The sequence below is a fragment of the Aythya marila genome, assembly GCF_965140915.1.
Source record: "Aythya marila genome assembly, chromosome: 3".
NCBI classification, from domain to species: domain Eukaryota; kingdom Metazoa; phylum Chordata; class Aves; order Anseriformes; family Anatidae; genus Aythya; species Aythya marila.
In genome coordinates, this window is record NC_139044.1 from 24,048,815 (window position 1) to 24,062,382 (window position 13,568).

The window sequence follows — 13,568 nt, forward strand, 5'->3', positions numbered from 1 at the left end:
CATTTAAATACCAATACTGGGTCTTTTGAAGGCCTACCTAGCATAATACCCTGTGTTTGAGAGTAGCCTACAGTGGCTTCTCCACTATGCCAGGTAGAAGGGTAAGAGCAAGCCAAGCAACCACAAGCAGCCCCGCAGGTGCCAGGCATGTGACAGTGCACTCCATCATGTAACTTGGGTTCTTCCACTCCACTCCACTTCCCATTTCATGAAGTTGTTAGAAATATTAATTTAAAAATCCACGTATTCAGAAAACTACCAAAAAAATTTTGGCACTTCAGGGAAACAGCAGCACTGCTCATGAGGCTTCACAACACAAGTTATTTGCTTTCGCCATTTTTTCCTAGCTTTTATGCAAAGCTCATCACTTCAGCACTTGCTGGTCTAGGCCAGTTCTGTCCAGTGACACAGTCTGGAAACAAAGGCTATTCCCATTTCTAAAAACTGATGTTCCTATACAGCACAACAAAACACACAAAGACTGCAAGCCTCTGGGTAGTAGTGATTCATGGGTTTAACTGTAAAGACACAAAGGCATCATAATTCAGGGATTCACAGGGCAAACTATGTGAGATTTCTTAGATAACTGAGAATGCTCCATATTTCACTAGCAGCCATAGGAATTGCTACTATCCACATGGCTTTCAGAGCAAGAAATCAAATCAGCTGTACATGAACTGATTTTTCAACCTACAGAGTAAACAAACAAATCCCATCTGTGAAATCATTTTATTATTTCTGACAGCGATTGTTTGCTACTTACATGAATGAAGTATCTGGGCAAGTGGTAAATAGCAGTTTATGTTTTTTTCCTTCTGTAAAATGATAATTAAACTTTATCTGTTTAGATACCAGTTTCAATTTTGTTATAAGAAAGTGTTATGAATATTTTGTAAAAGAATGCCAGATGGTTTTACTGTGATATACCACACCCATCTTTGCAGACAAAAATGGGTGTACAGAGTACTTTTTGCATTGTCTGTTACAATTACCTGACACAGCAGCATCATTAGAATTTGTGCTAAAGTTCAGATTCATTTGACACCTCCAGAGCAATGTTCAGATCCCCTGGTATAATATCTGGGAGAGAAAGAAAAAAAATGGTGCTGTTTGAAGCTCTGCTTGCAAAGGCCAGCAGGCCAAGAGATGCAGCTCTCAGGAGACTGCCCAGTAAAAAACAGAGATTTCTAAATTAACTCTGTAGGTCAGAAGTTCAGTTCAAATCCTTTCTGAAAGACAATTTAAACCAAGGGATTTGTAGTAGCTCAAATAATTTTTTAACAGTTCATCTGTTTTATCCACCCTATTTATGCTGCATTTCTTTGAATACTTGATATCAATAGTTGCAAACTATTATAAACCATAAAGCTTGCCTATTACAACTAGCTTTAAGCAGGAAACAAAATGAAAATCTCATCCAATAAAGCTGTGATAATAACAGACCCACTGTTTTTATGACTAAAATGAAAATTTTAGTCATATCACAAAGCAGTCAGAGACCAAACAGGGAAAGCCCCGTTGTGCTAGGCTCTGTGCTAACACAATGGAAGAGAGAAGCCTCTGTGCTGAAAAGCTGACAAGTCTAAGTTTGAGGTAATGTTGCTAGAAGTCTGGGGTACAGCCTACAAATTTGCAGGCATGTACATGACTGTGAAAACACACGTACATTTTTATGCATTTACTGTCATATATCAATAATATTTTTTTAAAAAAAGCAATAATGACTAACCTCCACATTTTAGTGAAACTGTGCATCAGGCTCACACAGCGAGGAAGAGCTGGAGGTTTGAGTCCATCCATTCGAAGGAGGAGGGCAGGAACACCATACAGAACCAGGTACTTCACATAAAAAAATAATACTTGAGCTAAAGCCAGGCCACCTAAAAAAACAAAACCACCACACCAAATTAATACCTTAAACAACTCTTGAAATATTTTTAACATCTGTTGATACTGATTACTTCCCAATAGAAATTATTCAAAGAACTGAAGCAAGCACTGTTGTTTGATGGGATATACAACACCTGATTTTGTAACAGGTGTAGGACATGGAAGCACATGCAGTTTGACTCCAGGCATGCACAAAACACTACTATTATCCTAATACAAAAGCATAACTAAGCACCTGTGTTTCCACTTCCAAGATCTCTTTGGACTGTGGGCACTGACGTCTACAAAAAACAAATATGGACTTATGCTGTATGAAAAATCAGAACTTACTGACACAAGTGATGAATGCTTATCACAGGGACAACAAGATTTCATCTTTGAGGAAAAAAAAAAAAAGTCAATACTGGACACGCACAGCATCCTGACATGCATTCTTCACTTGCTCCTCCCAAAGAACTACAAACAATGGTCATCTTTGCAGCTCACCCTGACAGCTTCACAGACAGCCCATGCTATGTAGACTGTACCCCCTGCAACACTCCCAAGATGATCTCTCCTGACACAGCTGAGGCACAACTAGACTGGAACTCCACCTGGCATAATACTGAAGGTACATTTCTGTTTTAAACCCACAGGACAAAGACCTCACCCTGGAGTGCTTTAGTTGCCTGAGTGCCAAAAAAGAAATTTTGGTGGTGTGCTGGCTCACTGCAATCCCAGGATATGGCACAAAACACAGTAATCTTACACAGGTGAGATGTAAATCAGACTGGCTATTCTGAGTTACCGTAAGTCACAGCCCTAGAGTACAAAATACAAGATTGGCAGTAACAAGTTCAGGCACCCTGAAACTCAGCCTGACAATTACCAGCACTGACAGCTCATAACTTTATGCCGAGACTCATGATGCTTGGCCTGTTTCCTCAGAAGCATATAACGTTTTGACAGTGCCATCATTAAAAAAAAAAAAAAAAAAAAAAAAAAAAAAGGATAGTAGTAGTAAGTTTCACAATAATGGAAGAAAACTTTTTTCCTTTTATTTATTTATTTATTTTAAATATACACGAGTGTACACAGAAAACCCAAAACCCAAATAAAGCCCAGATATGACTCAAGTTTTTAAATACCAGGATTTGGTGGCAGGGTGGAACGCACACGGGAGAAGATGATCTTTTAAACAACTCTGATTGCTCAGACTTGTAAATAAAACAAGATGGTTCATATCCGTATTCTAAATAGTATTATGCCAAGTAAAACAGGATTTGACCAATAACCATCAGAAGCAAAACTTTATAAAAAGCAGAGGGCAATACCTTCACCGATATTGATGGGAGCTCACTCCTCCAAGAAGGTGTTCTGACTTGGGAGAAACTTCCCTCTGACTGTCAGTTGATACTAAAAATCTAGTCCCAAAGAAGGGAAAGTGAAAATTGGTAATTTGGTAGAGTAAAAAGTTATAAAATGCTATTGTTATGTCTCCTTCCTTTCCACTGTTTTGCTTTTTCTAACTGATACTAACTACCTTGCAATTTGTTTGCAGTACTTTAGATATTAAATATCATTTCAGAATCTTCAGCACACTTCCCGTAGAGCCTAAATTTTCGATCTGACTCCAGCAATACAAGCCTATGAACACCTAAATCATCTGCCTTCCCCCAGCACCAGCGCCAAAGCATCCCTTTTGCATTCTGCTGACTAATGGGCATATGGCAGATGATGACCTAAAGTTCAACATTAAAAAATTCATCAAATATGTAACAACCTAGGGTAAAATTCTGGCACTAGCAATGTAAATCGCAAAACTCCTGCTGGCTTACACATGGCCAGCATTTCGCTGCTGCAATACGCCATTTTTGGTTTTAATATCATCATCCACATGCATGATATAAGAAACGGTTGTGCCATACAAGATAAAAACTGATGGTAGAACAGAATACCTAGACATGAGGCTTATAGTATTTTCCTTCAGGGAAGTAGTCATCTAATATTCAGTAACATTCTTCCCCAGAGGAAAACAAACAATCAAAAGCACAATTTGGATACTAGCCAGTTAGCTACACATTAGATTACTGCTAAATCATTTATACAGCCAACTTTCTGGTTTAATTCCCATCTCATTCAATTTCTCATTTCTTTTATGACAAATTTCTGTGGAGAGCTGAATGCTGACACCCACACAAACTGATTACGAAGATCACAGCTGTCTGTGCATTGGTGAAATTCAAAATCCTTTGGCTGTGCATGATGGATAAAGATTTAGTGACCCAAACTACCACCCTCTCGGGACACAAAACAATCAATATATTTAATTTTTTGAATATGATGATGAAGCGTTCAGAGTTTTCAGATATAAAGTTATAACAAACAAGTCGAAGGAAAAAAGGGAAAAAAGGCATTTTCACTATCTCTAGCACTTAATGCAAGTCTGAGTTGTTGTTATTGTTAACTAGCAGACAGCTCAACAGCAATGGTATCTTAAAAAAGCATAGGCAGCACATCACTGACATTACTACCTGGCACATACTGGCTGCTTTGTGTGTGGCAGTTCTAATGTTCATAAGATCAGTGATGTGAAGGTCCCCATCAATATGTGAATGAAATTCTTGATGGTCTTCAACTCATCCCAGCTGTGCAAGAGGTCTGGGCCACACACAGAAAATCTAAGAGCAAGGTTCACAGCTGTACAACAGCTGGTCTGCACTGGCAACATGCTCAGGCTTTAAACCTTTTTTGCATACCTGAAATATTCCAGCTGCTTTGTATTCGCTCCATTATAGCACAAAGCAGCCAGAAGTACACTGCTTTATCTGATACAAAACCATAAAATAAAAAAGAAATTTAAGATCAATGCTAAATTTCTCAAATTCATTATCAGTAACACAATTTGTTCTCTATAGTTCTATTTAAAGCTTAAAAAGAACTCACACAAGAACATTATCTTAAATTGGAAACAAAGCTGAGAATCTATATCAAGTGTATATTAAAAACACTTAAGGGAAAAAGCATTGCAGCAATGATATCTATTCCCTGGAATAAATGAACTTAAAGGGTTCAGAGTCAAGGTGAAGTTTAAGAACTAAATGTATTATGGTTTAAAAATTATTGAGCTAAAGTACCCATACAATGTGAACCCCATGCACTTCAACAGTCAAGCTGCTTGAAATCCCAGATTAAATTAAATGACTTGTATAGAGATTGATATTTTCAATTTCTTACCTTGCAATCCTTATAAAGCATTCCAGATTTTCCTTGACTTTAAAAACACATTTCTAGACCTTCAGCAAAGTTTTACCTTCCTTAAATTTACTCCAAAACTGCATTTCGTAAGTTTATTAGACCTTTGTTCGAAGAATAATTAAAATATTCACAGGGCTGGTTTTGTCTGAATATTAATTTTTGAAAGAAATTATCAACTAGATCATTTCTATAAGTTAATAACAACATATTCATATAGGGATTAAAAACTATTTTTCCTGTCCATAAAACATCACCAAAACATATTTATGGTCAAGAATTTTAACTTAGCTTTCAGTTTTATTGGTGACACATGAGCCTGACAGCACAAATTTCCCTTTTTCACAGCTACGCTGACCTGCAACGTTAACGATTGTAAATGCTTGTTTCTGTCAATAAACAGGACAGGTACAACTAGAAAACACATATCAGACAAATATGCAGTCATTTTGAAAGGGTTACTGACACATGGCACAGGTCTAATAAGACACAGACATTTACAATGGCTCAGAATTTGTGGCCATATCATCAAATTCAAAATATTGAGCTTTGGGGTATCATTTACCCTCTCTCATATTTCCTGCATCTCCTCTCTTACAGGAAATATATATATATACACACATACATATATATGATGCATGGATTTCCTCACAAATGGATGCATTTATATATTTATATATATATGATGCATGAATTCCCTGACAAATAAAATTCTCTTCACTCAACCAGTAACAGCATGATTCCTGGCAAGCTTCGTGTGCTGGGCTATAGCATCTTCTTCCTAGCATCACTCTCCTCCCCGATAAGAGCCCCACAGCAGGACCTACTCTGACCTTCTCGATTTGGTGCTGCCCTGTCCCCTGGTCAGGGCTCAGCACCCTCTTTTACAAGCTGTGTTAACCTGAATTACCACATAAGTGACTGCTCAGTTCAGTTACCCTGTCCCTATCCACTGCAAAAGAGCACAGTGCAAGAAGCACCCCAATTTCATTAACTAACAAACATAAACCAATACAATTAATAATTAGGCTTGTATTGCTCAGCAGTGTCTTTCACTGCTGCTTGGCAGTGCTTTGAAAGAGGTGCCAGCTCACAAAATCAAGATGAATGATAGAAAGACAGAAAATATTACTGGGACTCATGCAGCCTAGCTTCACAGCCCAGCCCTCAGTAGTATACAAGAAAAACCCAAAACGTATGGAACAGTGACAGGAAAGTCCACCCCACAATGTTTGCCCTGAATGCTGCATACTTCTTTTAAGACTATGAAGTTGAACAGATTCAATGATCCCAAAGTGAAGTTGCTTAAACCAGGCTGAAGGTCTGGCACAGACAGGTCTTCCAGATCACTTAAAAAAGAAAACCAGAAAACTTTTTAAGGACAGACATACCTGAAAGCTACCTACCTACCTTAAATACTCCCAAACACCTACAGTAGGCATTAAGTTCTAATATTTGTGGGAAAGAACTCTGTAAATATATCGGCAGTTACCACATGAGTAACAGATTAACCATAAAAGTAGGTTAACTACCAATATTACCTGAAATTTAAGCCTGCAGGGGGACTTACAAAAAATCTAGCATTTTCCTTCATTACTTTTTTTTTTAAAGCAGCGAACTATCTACCCAATGTTTCAGAGAATAAAATCTTATTAAGATTCCTGAATCATGTTTATATTCCAGTTTCCAAAACAGACACAAAGATGCCAAATATTTTAATAAGATTTTCCTTAGCGTTATCTTGCAAGATAAAAAAAAATAATCTCAGATTACTCTGTTTCATTGCTATTTAAATGGATGCACAGACACCCTAATTTCAATAGCAAAACACTGAGTGCCTCTTAAGAATGAACTCAAACTCATTTCCTATTTATAGGCTTATTAGAAAAAGAACCACAACACATCCAAAACAGCACTCTGCATCTGACTTGAAGACTGCTCTGTAGGTCTTGCTTTCTCAAAGAGAAACTTACATGCACTTCTTCTTTTAACAAATCAAAAATGAAATTCACCAACTACAAAATCAAGCAGGTGGCTCCACCTTTGAGCAGATCCTATCACTTCAGATTGTTTTTATATAAGCGGCATGACATTCAAAGAGAATGTCCTTTCAAAGCACTGGAACCTAATTAATAACAAAAATGATAGTTAACCAGCATGGTAAGTTGCACATGCTTCACTAGAAAGAACAAACAGCATATGGTTAAGACCAAGACAGTAAGACCAAAGATCACTCATCATACACGCACACATCTCTCCATCAAAGACACACCTCTGACACAAAACACACATCCATACAAATGCCTGGTCAAATATATTTTTTAAAGGACATAACAGGAGATATGGACGATGACCCGAACTTATTTATACCTGAAGGTACCCCAAAGAGTCATTTGCATATCTAAAAGTACTTATAACCAAAGCTAGCTCTCACCTCCTCCTCCACTTAGGAGACTAATGTTTCCTTTTGGATGTTATTCTTGCTAACAAACAAGAATTAGCCACTGGTAAAACAGAACATGACTGTGTACGCAGCAGGAAATTATACTTTCTTCAGACAGTATAATGCAGATTTTTGTTAATGCACGTGGCATTTATATTCCAGTATCTGAACTAGCAGCCTGTGTAGTGCTGCAGTCAGTCAGGTGAAAACATCTCAGCCACTCTGGACATGAGCAGTCAGTCTGAAAGGCCACAAAAAAATAGCAAAATCTATTCTGCCGTTATCTGACACTGCTCTTTCCCCATCATTCTGCGGCATGGAAAATAATCAGAGGCACCTGAGCTCCAACCCTTCTGGTATCAAAAACAGTACCACTGCCAGGATGGCAGCTCACGAGGCCCTCCCATTTCAGAACTGAATTCTTCCTGCATTATGACCAGCCCAAGCTCAGTGCTCTATAAGCACAGAAGTTTAGTGTTTCCCACATGCTGCTTTAAAGGCAACAAAATTTGTGTGTCAGGAGCAGTATGTGGTAGAAGCTGTGACATTTTTGGGCCATGTGAGTGTTGCAGTATGGAACAGAGGAGGAGATAGCCTGAAAAGACAAAGTCGTAACAGTTTTCTTTGTATTTTTAGCCATTGGCAGAGGTGCATGCAACCTACTTCAGGTTTGATTTTTTTCCACATTTTAGCTGGCAGAAATCCAGCTGAAAATAATTTTTCAAAACAGACAAAATTGAATCATACTGTAGATTTTGTACTGCCTGAAGAACTTAAATAATGAGCATCCATTTTCTCTTTTAGTAGAGAATCTCTTCTACATAATATCAACAACAATATGAAGAATAATTTTACAGAACTGCTGTTCTTCACAGGACCCTCCAACAAGGACTCCAACCATTTTTCATTTAAACTCCCCCAAATCCAGGAGCCTTAGTTTAACAAGGCACTTACTTTTCTACTCATTAAAGATTGATGCACAGGAGATGCAACTTGCGCTGTCTCAGTGCAGGTTGTTGACTATGTACTTCCACAGCTCGTTGATTCACGAGGCATGAAAGTAAGCTGCCTTTCTGATAAAAGTTATACTCCAGTGATTGCCAGTCACAAATTAGGAAACGCAGGGAAAGCTGTAATCCAGGAAAATACAGAAGATAGGAAGAGAATTGAAGATTTTACCTTTAGATGAACTACACATACACTGTCTTTAGTCTCCTGCTCACAGTTTCCAGTGTTACTATCACCCAAATTAAAACCCAAAATTTGTCCACTACAAATATAAACTGCACAAAAGAACTGAGGAGAATTCACAAATATTTATATTATAGCAGTTCTTCCATCTATAGTACAGTAACTACTCAAGGGAAAGGCTTCATCTACCCAATAACTGAGACAACACTTCAGTCCCTGGAAAACTTGTGTAACAAATCTTGTTAGAAGCCATTTGTAAACACATCAAAGACAAGAAACTAAATGGGAACAGAAAAAGGGGTTTACTAAGGGAACATGATGCCTCACCAACGTCACTGCTTTCAATATGAAGGAATGGATGCTTTCAACACACAGGGAGAAGCATGGACGTTGTGCACCTTGACCTCAGTGTCAGCTTTCACACATTTTTTGCCATAGCTTCCTTATCACCAGAGATGTGAGATATGGTTTGTATAAGTAGGTAACATGTAAGAAAATTTGGCTGGGACTACCAGGCTGAAAGCATAGCAGTGATCAGAGGTGCAAAGTGCAGCTGTTGGCCACCAGTAACTAGTGGCATCCCCTCAGAGACCACGGCTGAGACCAGTACCACTCACTGTCTTCATTAGCAACCTGGATGACAAACCAGAGTGAACATTCAGCAAGTTTGCTGGTGACACCAAGCTGAGGGAGCAGGCAATACACCGAAGGGAAGAGTTGCTATTCAGAGGGATCTGAAGGTGACAGGTCCAGAGAAGTGATCTTTTCCCTCTGTTTGGCACTTGTGAGGCCGCAGCTGCCGTGTTGTGCCCAGCTGTGGGCTCTGCTCTCACAAGAAAACCACCAACATGCTGGAGCAAGTCCAGCAGAGAGAATCACTAAGACAGTCAGGGACAGAGCATGGAACATATGAAGAGAAGCTGAGAAAAGCAGGTTTGTTCAGGTTTATGTAAGTAAGAATCACAGGAGCCTTATTGCTGCCTAAAACTTGAGCAGAGATTGCAAAGATGGAGCCAGTGCATAGCAATATGACAACTGGTAACAGGCAAGTTGGAACATGGGAAATGTCAGTGTTTGAAGGACATTTTGGGTCTGGGCAGTTTTTCTTTGCCATGAGGCAGATGAAATTCCAGAAGAGGTTCCCAGAAAAGTTGGGAAATGTCCATTCTGGCAGCTGTTCAAGACCCAGCTGGACAAAGCCCTCAGCAACCTGGCCTAAATAGACCAGCTATGAGTGGGACACAGGCCTACCTCATCTCTGGAAGACCCTTCCAACGAACTACTCTATGGTAAGTATTCTACTGATATACCATTTTTCCATGGTCTAACCTTACCGTTTCACAATGCCATTCAGCATGAATAATTCCATGCAAAGAAACATCCAAACTCCTCTAAAAAAAAGAATAGTAAAAACCCATTCTCCTAAATCATTGCACCAGTCTGCACCATCCTGCACCTCGTCACTACTTCGAACACCATCACCACCACTACTGAGGACACTACCAAAACTGCTCCAGGGGCTGTGATGGACTACTCAGTTGTATTTGAACCGAAATCAAAGTTTGCTATGACACAACACGAACATCTACTATCACTTCTAAACTCTGGGGAAAATTCTTCCAAATTCTTACTATTATATAACACTGACTGCTTTCACACCGTTTGCCTCCACGCTGTCTTGTGGCAATGAATTTTACAAGCCACGTGTATATTGTGTGAATGTATTTCCTGCTTGGTGGGTACTTTCGATGTCTTTTGCTTCCAAAGACTCTTTATCCTCACGGTAAGAAAGAGCAGACAAAGAAACAAGGATGGTCACAGAAGAGAAGATAGTTTACATCGGAAGTAAAGAGACTGGAGGATATTCAACAAATTAAGGGTGAAGTAAGGTTACAACAGCCTCTGATCCTTTAAGACACTATGACAAGAAGTGCCACAAGAAACACGTAGCCCAGCTGGGTTACTTGGGACAGACGGTGGTTTCCTCTGTGACAGGATAAACCCTCTGCTGATTTCCACATTCATATTCAGAAGAATGGGAGAATACACAGAACTATGTATTTGCAAATTAATCAGAAAGTATGAGGTAATTTCATCTCTAGGCAAGAGTGATGTTACTGTAACGCAGGTACTGGCTTGTAAATAGCATGGAGAAAAGAATCTGAACATTTGATGTAAGGGGATCTTTGGATTAGCTGCAGGTATTAAAAACATACAATGCACTCTTTTTATGTTTTTATGTTTTAAAAACATACATGCACTCTTTTGTATATTGTTGCTTCCAGAAACTTCTAATTCCTTCCAAACAAGAGAAAAACATTTCTCTAATTGGGTGGTCACACACTGTCCCTTGTTTTTTTATATATATATATATATATATATATAAAATAAATTTATATATATATATATATATATATAATATAAATATATATTATATATATATAATTTATATATATAATATAAATATATAAAATAAAAATTGCGTATTTGCATGGCAAATAAAACAATGCACTTAGTTACGTTATTTTAGGTAATTTCAGCATTTTTCTTGTCATTTGTGGCCACGTAAGGCTAACAACAGTGAACAGCAAAGTTTTTAAACAAGCAATGTAACTCAGTGAGGTTTTATTTCTTTGCTATCTCACTTCACAAGAACGCTACAAGAAGCGATCCGGAACACTGTGTTGCTTTGTGATTCTCTGAGGTGTGTTCTGGCCAGCATCAATGCCCTTAAGATCCCTTGAGCAAAACCTCATAGCACTCTTGTCTTTACCTGAATTGCTGGTGTTTAATGCCTATAATTCAAAGATGTCCCAGAAGAAAAATGGGGGCGCAATTACAATTTCCTTAATTAGAGTTGATTACAAGACAGCCTAACAGCTTTTTCGCCAAATTTAGCCTGTTATAAAGGGGCAAATATGTATCACCTGATGGAAGTAGATGTTCCATGCCACCTTGAAGGTACTGTGGATTAAATGGGAAACAAAATGAAAAATGGCAGTTCAGAAGGCTAATATACCATGCAGTTAATCCCCTTGAGGCAACTAGCTTCTTGGTCTCATGACTCCATTATACAATGTAATTGGTTTTAATAACACAGAATATAAAGTAACAGAGGGGAATACTTGGCTCTGTAAAAGAACTGGTATAGAAGCATTATTAAGATCTATAACGACCCAGGTAAGGATCAGTAGAAAAATATTAGATAGCCTTATGCATCAGTGATAGAAGACAGCCTGTGTAATTACTGGGATAAAACTTATAGAGAAAAACTTTTAAAGAGTGATAGACTTCCGCAGATCAATTCTGCCATAAAATCTTATTTGAACTATCATATTTAAGCAACTGCTTTCACTACTAAGACAAAGCTTACTAAGTGGGGGGTTACACTCTGAACATAGTTCTTCTAAAGCAGGGTCTCCAAAGGGCACTTGTGTCAATTTAAATGGCCGTGTCTTGATCCAGCAGTTCTACAGTCCAAACTATTTCTACAGTCCAAACTTGCTTTCAAACAGGCTTTTCTCACCTGAAATTGCCTTGAAGTACTTTCTAAATATCTGCTCAAAACCAGCTTTAATTCTTAGGATATAACACTCAATTCCATTAAACGAACATAAAGCCTACTTTTTCTTTTTCCTCTTAAAAGTAACATGTGACTGGGCACCATTGTTTTGATCAACAGTTAGAGGCTTTCTTCAAGGGAGGGAAGAAACTGCCAGTAACACCAAACCTGGAACACCCTGTCCCTAAACCTGTAACCTTGCCTGCCTTGTCAGCTGGTCAGTATTTACCAGATTCCGTATGCTCAATACCACCACAAAGCTCTTTGTCACACATACAGAGAATACTGGGAGCTAGCTGATTCGATTCATCAGTGAATTCATATTTACAACAGAGATGCAAACTCAGAATCCACTTCCTAAATGGTGACTGAGTGGGGAGGAGTGAAATGAACCATGGAGGCAATCCACTAAGGCTTACTGCTCTGTCTCTTTCTATATATATAGTATGTATGTGTATACAAAGTTATATATAATGTGTCTACATGCATACATGCAGAGAGACAGCGCGCAATCATTGCCCTCTACTGGCCAGAGCCTGGTATGCAGAGGTCCTCCTTTTCCAGCACATTGCTCATATGTGAACTTTAATGAATGCTTGACAGGACCACACCGGTATGTGATACCAGTTCCTGCTACTCACTGATCTAATAAGAGGCATCCCCTTCAATTCAGTAATCTTCAAGGCTTTCTCCAAACCCACTTTTAAGGCTTGGCATTTTGCTGCTTCCTTTCCTCCTAAGTGGTGATACACGCAGCAGGACAATGGAAAATCATAAAAACCTCGCATCCAAGCGGCTTACAGGGTAGCCTGTTTCTATCTACTTACCCACAGGCAAAGCTTTTACCATATTATGTTACATTCATAAGCGCCCTTTTTTGCCCTCACAGTTTACCACTTTAATCAAATACCAGGCTGACGTGACAGAAGAGGAAAACAAGAAGGAAAAATGAGCTAAGGAGGGGCACAGACAACTATTTTCAGACCAATCTGCTTCTCATTCCTTCCCTCTACTCTTAATAAGTATAGTCATTTTATGTTTCAACATGAATATGAACATCAAAAGACAGAAGAAATGAATAAAGGGTGAGAGGTGAGGTGTTTTGATTCTTAACATCTCCCTTCTTCCCAACACTAAACAAATTTTTTGTTTTAGATGTCCACTTGTATGTTTGAAAAAAAAGTGTAAGGACTAAAAGTGCCCACATACGTTAGACAAAAATCAGAATATTCTTGAATTTTGGAAGCA

The 13,568-nt window shown here is 38.5% G+C and overlaps 1 protein-coding gene across 3 annotated transcripts in view; it reads right to left on the reverse strand.

Moving 5' to 3' along the window:
* The window catches only part of HHAT (hedgehog acyltransferase), a 165,593-nt gene that overhangs the window by 137,300 nt on the left and 14,725 nt on the right, over nt 1-13,568 (reverse strand). For all 3 annotated transcript variants that reach the window (XM_082755693.1, XM_082755694.1, XM_082755692.1), the window contains one exon: nt 1,730-1,880. In XM_082755693.1, the coding sequence (XP_082611819.1) occupies nt 1,730-1,880 (151 nt within the window). The remainder of the gene's footprint in view (nt 1-1,729; nt 1,881-13,568) is intronic.